The following is an 11069-nucleotide window of genomic DNA, read 5'->3' as shown; positions in this document are numbered from 1 at the left end:
GTGCAAACTACTAACCAGGGAATTTGAAATAAGGCATAGGGGACTCAAAACGCTCTTACAGTGAATGTGACTCAGCTGTCAGTATGTTTCCCCAAAGAGACAGGGAATAGAAATGGGGACTGGGGATGAAGAAGAGGGATTCAGATGGGGCGTGAAGATGGGGTAGAAATGGAGGAGGCGGATGATGAGTGGAGATGGGAGATGCAGACGGAGGATGGAGAAGAGGAATGGGCAGGGATGCTGAGGTCAGATGGAGGAGAAGCCCGAGCATCTTGGTAAGGTCAAGTTTTACACTGTGGAATTTTAGAGTCATTAGGTATTTCTGAGGCGTGCGAAGGCGTCTTTAAGTACAGCAAGTACAGAGAACTCAGTGATGAAAATGGAAGGTCCTCTTGGGAGTCAGCACATGCGTGTTTGGGCTCTTACCAGGTGTAAACATTGCCTCCTCTGGAGTTACTCTTTTTTTCCTGTGGCTAATTAGATGAACTATTGCAGTGTGGAGGCAAAAAGTCAATGAGATAATGTGTGTGAAAGCACTTGGCCAACAGTAACAAACCAGAGAGTAAAAAGACCCACACAAAAGGGTTTGCAGAGTCAACTCTGGTAAAATGAAATAATGAATTCAATTTCCAGGGCTGCCTCTTCCTGTGTACAGAAAAGCTTGATTTATCTTTTATTTCAAGAGCCTTTTGGAGGTGCTTCTGTTGAATAAATCTAAGGCAAAGAAGATAAGACACTGTGTGTTCAGCTTCCTCCTGGGAAGCTGGACTGTATGGAAACAGCCATGTTGTGTTAATATGGTTTCAAGAACAGCAAAAGGGCAAGGGACCAGAGATCCTCCTGCCTTTTCTGTATCTTATACCACATCATTAATAGCCCATAGGTTTATAAATTCTATTTTAGCCAACTAGATCTTAAAACATATAAGTACATCACCATATAGAGTTTCCCAGTTATGTTATTCTTAATGCCTATGCGAGGAAGAGACACATGTGAGCAGGGCGGGAAAAAGTCATAAAGACTTTCTGTGTCTGGGGAGATGAGTCAGTGGGTAAAGACACTTGCTGCCAAGCCCGACAACCTAAGTGTGATCCTCAGGACCCACATGGTGATGGACGAGAAATGACACACCCAAGTGTCCCCTGACCCTCACACACTAGCTATGGAGAGCCCCCATCTGCCTACACAACAAAGAAATTAACATGCAATTTAAAAAACAGAAAACCCTCTTCTAGTTCCATAAAACAAGATTCTGATCCAGTTGAGTTCATCAGTTGCCAGGAAAATATGAATAGATAGTGGCTGAAATTAGGGAAAAGGGTACTGTGCAGTCAGTACCAGACTACACCGTCATTATGCACAAGCCCTAGCACGGGCAAACACTTCCATGTCCAAAGCTCTTCTAGAGGGTACGATTCAACATGAGCTGAATTGATGGAGAATATCAGGGAGCTGCCTCCACAACAGAAAAGTAACTCTGGGCTATGAAAAATGTAGACGATATAATAAAATGCACCCCCAAGCCAGATCGAAGGCCTACTGTAAAACAGGCCTGGTGCCAGGGAGCCAACCTGAATCTAAGACAAGCCCAGGGACTCGACATTTGGCCTCCCGATGAGGGTAGAGCCCTGTTTACAAAGCAGGCCCATCAGAGAGCGGGAATTTCAGAAGTGCTCAATACCACAAACCGAAATTTGACCCCAAGCGAAGGACTTCCTCAAAGCTGTTTTTGAAACTTTCAAATTTATAATTGATGGCCTGCGGCTTACGTTAATCCACCCTCTTGGCCTTTAATTCTGTTCAGCTTGGCTAGAGAGCAAGGTCTGCTACAACACTGATCTTTTTAACACTCCGCCTTGTTAGCCTTTGAGATGGCAGAGACCAAGGTGATATTTGTGAATGTCCCTTTGCATCCCTAAAAGCACGTTACGCACTGCCTGAAGAGTTCTAGAATTCACGTACACATGTACATGTGCGCGCGCACACACACACACACACACGTGCGCGCACACCCACACACAATTCTGTCTTTGACTTACCAATTGCTGAGAAAGGTAAATCAGCCTCACGCACTGAAATGGATTTGTTTGTTTCCCTCACCGTTGTTTAATTTTGAGGCTATGTTACTAGGAACATGTGTTTATCATCATTATGCCTTTTCTATGAATTCAATATTACATAATAAACCTCTGTCATCCTTAATAGGGCTTTTTGCCTGAAATCTTATTTGTCAATGTTTTATTTTAATTTTTTTAGATTCTTGTTAGCTTTTGATTAATATGTCTCATTCCAGCTGTTTACTATCAATTATTTCAGTGTGTGTGAAATATTTTATCAATATACATAATTGCTTGGGTGAGTTATTTTATTGCACCCTCTGGATTTCATACTTCCCATTGTTCTTGCTTTGCTGGCTCTGTTTTCACCTCCTTCCTAGGATCTAATTTAATTCATTTTATTCATTATGATTTTATGTGCATGGGTGCCCCTCCCACATGTCATGTGCCATGTGTGTGCAGTGCCAGTGGAGACCAGAAGAGGGCATCAGATCACTGGAGTTAAGAGCCACAAGCACCTGTGAGCTGCCATGTGGTGCTGGGAATAGAACTTAGGTCATCTGCAAGAGCAGCCCGTGCTCTTAACCACTGTGAGCCACTGCTTTAACCCAAAGGTGATCTATTCTGTTTTTTATGTCCATCCCCTCTCCTACTGCCATTTGGCCACTTCCATGCTATTTCTCCTATTTCTTGATATTATTTAAAATAAATTTAAAGTTTTATCATCAAAGTTCTCTTTTTTCTCAAACAACAAAAGCAAAGCTTCACTTCCAATACCTTCTCCTACACGACAGCACTGCCACACCACTGTTCCCGTTGCCCACCTAGGAGGCTTTGATGACTATTAACACAACCTAGAATCACCTGGGACAAGATTCCCAGTGGAGGATTGTCTATGTTGGGCTGGTCCATGAGTGTATGGATGAGAAATTGCATTAATTACGCTGACTGATCTGAGAAGTCCCAGCCCCCTGCAGGCAGCACCATTCCCTAAGCAGAGTTCCTGAACTGTATACAAGTGGAGGAAGGGTGCTGAGGATAAGCAAGCAAATAAGCATGCTACACGCATGCAGTTCTCTCTGCTCACATTATCTCTGCTCCTGACTGTGGAGTGATGTAAGCATGCTGCATGTATGTAGTTCTCTCTGCTCCTGATTGTGGACATGATGTGAGCATGCTACACACATGCAATTCTCTCTGCTCCTCACTGCAGATGTGATGTAAGCATGCTACACGCATACAGTACTCTCTGCTCCTGACTGTAGACGTAATGTGAGCATGCTACACATATGCAGTTCTCTCTGCTCCTGACTGTGGACGTGATGTGAGCATGCTATATCAAGAGTCTCTTGAGTCACTTTTGCCACAGCAGCATAGGTGAAACCAGGACAGAGACATGCTTGTTGCTCTGTGCCCGTCTCTCTCTCTAGACTTACACAGAACCAGCTTTTGGTTAAGGCCCATTTTTAAAACGTTTTTCCTGAAGGGAGGAACAGTTATCAATAGACTCACTCTGCTTGGAAATCTAATTCCACCCTCGATTTACATAATAAGTCAGAGTAATTCTGTACCCTTCTGTATATTCTCGCAAGGATTCTCTTCTTCACTTTGAACTATTGGAAAAGGTCATCGCAGAACCTCAGTAACTCAACAAACTCCGCTATGTAATCTCCTAGTTCTTCTTGGGTGTTTTTGTTGGTTTATATGGGATTAAGAGTTTACATGGGAGTCACACAACACCGGGATAGAATTCTGGTTTTTCACGACACTGGCTAGAGCACCCAGGTCAACTCTCTTGGTGTTGTAAGATTTGTTTCTTCAGTAGAGTGAGAGCAATGGATATTCCCTGCAGCATATCTTTGCAGGGTCTCCACCATTTCTAGAAATGCTGTGTCTGTGTGCTTGACAATCAATCATGCATAGACAGCAGGTGTCAAGTTGACAATCGTGTATATAAATATAGTAGGTGTCACTTGACAATCATGCGTATACAGTAGGTGTCAGGTTGACAAACATGTGTATACATATATAGTAAGTGTTAGCTTGACAACCATGTGTATACAGTAGGTGTCACTTGACAATCATGCATATGCAGTAGGTATCAGCTTGACAATCATGTGTATACAGTAGGTGTCAGGTTGACAACCATGTACACAGCAGGTGCCAGCCTGACAATCATGTATACAGTAGGTGTCTCAGCCTGACAACCATGTACACAGCAGGTGTCAGCCTGACAATCATGTATACAGCAAGTGTCAGCCTGACAATCATGTATACAGCAGGTGTCAGCCTGACAATCATGTATACAGTAGGTGTCAGCCTGGCAATCATGTATACAGCAGTTGTCAGCCTGACAACCATGTACACAGTAGGTGGCAGCTACCATCCATTTTCTTTCATAACATTCCAGTCTTACATATGACCCCCACAATTCCCTCAGCCACCAGCAGCTGATAACTTTACAGATAAAGTGGTTTCAGTTCTCACTTGTCTGGTGGTTTAGTTGGGAGACACATGACATAATGGGCGAGGTCACCAGGAGAGCTTGGCGGGGTGACAGTGACAGAGAAAGACGAAGCACTGACTATAGGATTCTACCAATGGGTTCTCTGCAGACCCGGGTCCCACTCAACTGTGTGGGTGCCTCTGGGACAGCGTCTTCATCTCTCTGAGTATTTATTTTCTCGTTGTTCATGGGAGACATTGAACTGTGATTTCCAATCACCACACAACTCCCATGATCCCCTGGTTCCTGCTTAATAAGTGACAATTATCGTCAAGTCAACATGTGGCCTTTACTGTGCCTACCTGCAGCTCTGTGATTAGGACGCCAGAGGCTCCTGGCACAACTTACCATCTGGTCACACAGGCCTCATAAATAACAGAGCTGGAGCGAGGAAAATGTGAGGTCCAGCTATCAGAGTCGGGGGAGGGGGGATCTAATCCTCATCACCTATCTGTTTCCTGGTGCGGCTCAGCAACGTCATTCTAGGGAGGGTCATGTCAGTCCCTTATCACTCTGAGAACGCCAAACCCTGTCGCACGAAGCCACGGAAGAGTCCCGGTAACCTGCTGCTGTCCTGCTGCTGCCCTCCCCGGGCTGACTGCAGTGTAACTAACTCAGCCTTTCCATGACAGTCCGAAGACCCAGGATGCTGAAAGGCTGAGCCACAACTGAAGCAGCAGGCAGTCAGGTCTGTGGGTTCCAAGAACACTGCTTCTGGAGTCTGGGCTGAGATAAGCATTACTTTTCCTATGAAACAACTTTTTAATTGTTTTCCCCAAATTGCAGTTGTTTTTATCTTGACAACCAGGAGCTCAAAGCCACACTAGGGGCTTAACCACAGCATCTTGGCCGAACCTGCCATCAGCGTGACTTCATTCTTCCCTCAATACTTAGTCTTCCATGTGCATTGTAATCACACTTCATTGAATCTGAATCTTGATTTTGGGTCACACGTCCTGTGGTCAATAGTTTACAGCTCATAAAGCATCTCAGGTATGTTTTAGAATTAAATCCATTGTCTCTATTTTTATAAACATATTCGTGTCCCATATAAGCATATGGACTGAAACAAAAACATGATGATTGGTCAGGTATCATAAGAAAAGCAATTGCTAGAGAGTTAAGCACATAGGTGTGGGGCACTGAAAAGAGGTCTTGAAGGATGCGCAGAGTTTGTTACCAAAGGATGGATGAAGGGTAGCACAGCCGTGCACACAGCACAGGCCCAGGCACTGAAGATGCAGGGTACGGGCAGCAGTGTGCCTGGGGTAGAGTATGATTGAGGAGGAACTAAGGAAACAGAGGCTGGGCTGAGGAAAAGGCAGAGGCTGCAAAGGGGCCATGATGGCTATAAAGGAAACTTCACAACCTCTCTTTTGCACAAACTACCTTTGCTTGGATTCTAGAACACACATCAGAGTCATTAATTTGAGCTCTGTACATTCTCTAGTCACCCGCCTGGATGGGTCGTGCTGAGTGCTCTCTGACCTCTCCCAAGAGACTGGCAGGAATAACGGATGCTCAGGGGACACTTCCTGGGTGATCCGACATGGATGGGCTTGGAAAAGATACCGAGCCGGGGCTTTGCAGCCTGAGTGTTTGGAGACGGAGAAGAAACAGTGCAGTCTCATAGGCGCCTTTGTCCATGGTGATGGAACACAGGAAAAACTTAGAGAATGCAGAGCAAAGGAAGAGATGGGTGTGGCCACTCAGGCTCTGAGATACTCATATCAAAGGGTTTGAGCTGATTGTTTGAAAAACAAAACTAAAATGTGGGCAAAAAAAAAAAAAAAAAAAAAGAGAGTGGCCTGAACATTTTAGTACCTATTTTAGAGGAGAAACAAAAAGAAATGCTATAAACCGCTAAAACCAGAGGTTCTATTACACTGGTTCATCATTTTGCAACTTTTAAGAATGTCATGAAGGCTGTGACCATGCCCCGCTCTGTAGTAACCCACACCGTTAGCACATCCTGGCATGCACCACCGATAATGAAATAGCAGCCTCGGTTCCACATACTTGCTTCTAAGAATCACAGAGGTATGTCAGGTGGTGGTGGTGCACACCTTTAATCCCAGCACTTGGAAGGCAGATCTCTGAGTTCAAGGCCAGCCTGGTCTACAGAGTGAGTTCCAGGACAGCCAGGGATACACAGAGAAAAACTGTCTCAAGAAAACAAAATACAAAACCCAAAAAAGAATCACAGAGGCACACCCATCACACAGAGGACACAGCCTTGATGCAGGAGATTGTGAGATGCACTATGCTTACATTACACAGAGTACCAGCTCTCTGTGTGCACTTGGAACCCACTGTTTCTACACACAGATCTGTGGCCACAGCCTTGGAAACATCTGGAAATCAGACTTCAGAGTTAAACCTACTAGATTTGGCCTGTTGTTAGGAACCAAGGAGAGGAGACAGCTCTGGTTTTGGGGTCCGTGCCATCTGTCACAATGGAAATCTGAGCTGACACCAAATAGAGCTGAGGAAATGAATTTTCCCAGACTGGGGGGGCAAAGAACAATCCTTCTGGGTTTCAGTCAACACATCACCTGAGCCACTCAGCACTTTATTGTAAGTGGGCCTTGGTGTGATGATTTTTGCTAGTGCAGGTGTTTAGATGGGTGAGTCTAAGCTAGCACGCCTTCTAGAGAAGTGCAGTATTTCAGTGTATAATGAACTGATTGATAGGGATGCAGTCTCATAACAAGTAGAGGAGCGCACACGTTCATATTTACATGGATAGCATGTATACCACACGTTCACACAGTCATCACATGTCACAGGTTTACACAGATACCATTTGTACCACATGTTCACATGTGCACCACATGTTTACATGGATACCATATGTACCACATGTTCACACAGATATCATGTGTACCACATGTTTACAACAATACCATTTGTACCACATGCTCACACAGATATGTGTACCATGTGTTTACATGGATACCATGTGTATCACACGTGGGTCTTCCTTTATGTTAAATTCTCCATTTTGGCCACACACCTCATTCCTTTACTCTAAAGTTGAGTCTATCCTGCTTTTGTATATGTCTGTCTCTGTCTCTGTCTCTCTCTCTCCCCCACCCTGCTCTGTCTGATATGAATGTCAGCAGGTAGTGATGGAAAGAGCAAATGCTGGAGAGCAGTTAAGGTTTCAGCTCACCTCCTTGGGTACCAGGCACTACATCTAACCAGCAGGAGCTCCAGGAACCAGACACTCAGGTTTGGAGATTTCAACGTGTGCAGAGCTTTCCACACCCCAAAAGTGCCTGAGTGAGGCAGCTAGAAACCCTGTATTGCTGCTGAAGGGATGGATACAACAGCTTCTGCTGCTGCTTGTGTGTGTGTGTGTGTGTGTGTGTGTGTGTGTGTGTGTGTGTGTTCATCTGTGGACGTGTGAACACACATACCTGGAGCTTGACCAATAACTGAAAGATTCACAACTTGCAAAACCATCCACAGCTCACTGTCTTACCAACACCATTAACTGAATAACTGCCTTCATTGGCATGAAGCAACCCGAGAAGGGCACAGCTGAAAGCAGCTTCCTTCAGAATGAAGAAACAGCCCGCTGCTCTGCGCCAGCCAGACGCCATCCGTGAAAGCACCTTTTGGTCTGTCCGGCCATCACTGAATGAGTGCCTCTGAATGAGACCTGCTGACACTCACGGAAAGTGGACCCATCTGATTCCTTACCTCATGATCCCCTGTGGAGAGGCCCAAGTCAGGCCCTTCTCCCTCGAAAAGACTTTGCTAACATCGAGGCACCCTGATGACACCCCAGAAATATGAGATGGCCCAAAGCGACACCACGCATCATGATTCTACAAGGATAAAATGGAGGCTTCAGGCAGGCCTCGGCTCAGCCTGGTCCTCCATCTTACATGAATAAAACTTGGTTTGCCTCGGATGAAGAAACGAAGTGTTTCAAGAGGAAGCCAGAGGCTGGGGTGGCTGGGGTGGGCTCCTTGTGGGTTTCTACTTCCTCCTATGCTTGTTCAGCCATGGAACCTTTACCCCTCCACCCACTTTCTCAGTCTCTGGTATAGCCGGCACTCATCAAGAACAACGGGACAGACTGACATGGGGCTGAGTGACACACGGTGAAGCAGAGAGCAGAGCCAAGCAAGAACGGTGGCCATGTCGTCCCTGACTAGGGATGGCCCATCTTTCCTGGGAGGAGGGATTGTTAACCAGAGTGAGACTCCAAGACTCTGACCTGCGGGGACGATCACTCTGCGCTCGCTTGTGGTCATGTTGGGGGGTGGTGGCATGTGCTTCTCCTCCATGTAGCTGCTATAGCTCATCCCCACGGGATCAGGGCTGTCCACCATCTTCCCACCTTTGGTCACGCTGCATGCATCAGGAGAGTTCCTGTGGGAGAAGAAGACAGGTTCTGCTGTCAGTAGGGTACCCAGAGGGCAGGGCTCGGGGCTAGTGATACATGGAGTGGTCCAAGGAGAGATATGGGAAAGACCATGAAAGCATTACACGAGTCAGAGTAAGTCAGGCTGTGGTGGCGCGTGCCTTAATCCCAGCATTTGGGAAGCAGAGGCAGGTGGATCTCTGTGACTTCAAGGCCAGCCTGGTCTACAAGAGCTAGTTCCAGGACAGGCTCCAAACCTAGAGAATCCCTGTATCGAAAAAAACAAACAAACATACCAACAAACAAAAAAGGTCAGAATATTATGGTACCCCAAATTCACACACTGAAGCTCTAAGCCCCATGCAATGGTATAGAGAGGTAACCAGATTCAGCTCAGGTCAGGACGGTAGAGCCGGTGAGAAAAGGAGAGGACAGTGAGGAACTGGGGAGCTGGCTCAGTGGGTAAATCACTTATCAAACATAGAGGCTGGAGCTGGACCTTAGGGTCCACTACAAAGCCCAGCATGCAGTGTGTGCACTCACGGTCCCAGTGCTGCCCAGCCAGTTAAGCCTATTGGTGAGATCCATGCTTCAGGAAGAGACCTTGTGTCAGAGAATCAAGTGGAAGTGATGGAGAACCACACCAGGCACTGAACTCTGGCCTTCACAGGCAAGTGTATGAATGTGTATACCTGCACACACATGCACACACACACACACACACACACACACACACTCATACACACATGTACGAGACAAGCAAGTAGGAAGAAAGAGAAAGAGAGCCCCCCCATTGTTTCACTCCCTCCATGTGAGGATGCAGCCACCTCTCACCCAAAGAGAACGCCCTTGGGTCAGTGGACATGGCGCTCTCTGGCACCTGACCTTGGCTGCCCCATCTTCAGAACCATGAGTAAAGAGTTCCTGTTGTCACAGCAGCCTGCACAGCCGTTTGCGACCATGCTGGGGCCCACGTTCGGGAGAAACAGAGCACATACGTGGGAAGCCAAGCTGCTGTCTGGCTTCTATTTTGCTAACCGACTCCTGAAACTGTCGTGTCCAGACTCCCTCTGTGACAGCTGACTGGGAACACTCAGGGAACAGCGAGCTGCTGTTCATTCTCGCAGAGTGACAGCAAACAGGGATAGCGGCAGACAGACACGGGGCCTGGGCTGCTCAGCCATGCTTTCCTGGGGTGATGCTTCTTTGGAAACCTCAAGGAAAATCCCCTCTCGGGTTCCCATTCCTGTACAAACACAGGATCTGGGGAACTGAGGACTGATGGTGATGGGGGTCAGGGCGCAGTCGGGAAGCTGGAGAAGGTGGGGGACCGGGGTGAGGGAGGCCACTGAAGAGTAGAGACCAGTGGCCTGAGAGAACCCAGAGATTAACCTGAAGATGGCACTGCATATGAGAAGAGTTGTCCCCACTGACCCTGGGGACAGGCCATAGGAACCATCAGTAAGGCAGTCACTGTCTTTGCAAAAAGATTAACATTCCTTTCCAGGAAAAGAAAAGTGTCTGTGTGTGTGCGTCCGTGTGCGTCCGTGTGTGTGTGTGTATGAGTTCATGTGTGTGTGTATATACGTGCAAACGTGCATATGTGTGTATGTGCTGGAGTCCATGTGTGTGTGCATGTGTATGTGGGTACATGCGTGTGTGTGCATGTATGTATGTATGTGTGTAAGTGATGTTTGAGAAACATAGGAGTCAGGCCTTACAGGTAAACAGCAAGTAAGAAAACCAGTTTTAGGGGCTAGAGAGACAGTTCAGCAGTTAAGGGCACATGCTGCACACCCACATGGTAGCTCAGAACCATCTGTAACTCCCACTTCGGGAGGTCTGAAGCCCTCTTTTGACTGCTAAAGGCACTAGGCATGCACATACATACATGCATGCAAAACATATATACACATAAAACAAAATAAATATTTTCTAAAACAGAAGAAATCCACCTTCATCAGGGAACAAAGAAATATATGGCCGTTTTCTCAGATGGTTATCACAGAAATGATGACTACTCCATAGAGGAAGGATGATGGCCACCCTACAGAGGAAGGATGACGGTTAGCCCAGGGATGATGGCTAGCCCAGGGATGATGGCTACCCTACAGAGGAAGGATGATGG

The 11069-nt window shown here is 46.6% G+C and overlaps 1 protein-coding gene across 2 annotated transcripts in view; it reads right to left on the bottom strand.

Moving 5' to 3' along the window:
* Erg (ETS transcription factor ERG) overlaps positions 1–11069 on the bottom strand; it is a 97243-nt gene that overhangs the window by 22535 nt on the left and 63639 nt on the right. For both annotated transcript variants that reach the window (XM_026783369.1, XM_013352788.2), the window contains exon 3: positions 8795–8949. In XM_026783369.1, coding sequence (XP_026639170.1) covers positions 8795–8949 — 155 coding nt within the window. The remainder of the gene's footprint in view (positions 1–8794; positions 8950–11069) is intronic.

Source organism: Microtus ochrogaster, chromosome 2 (assembly GCF_000317375.1).
Source record: "Microtus ochrogaster isolate Prairie Vole_2 chromosome 2, MicOch1.0, whole genome shotgun sequence".
Lineage (NCBI taxonomy): Eukaryota > Metazoa > Chordata > Mammalia > Rodentia > Cricetidae > Microtus > Microtus ochrogaster.
Note: the sequence above shows the minus strand (reverse complement) of the source record. Positions and strands in the feature narration are given on the sequence as shown.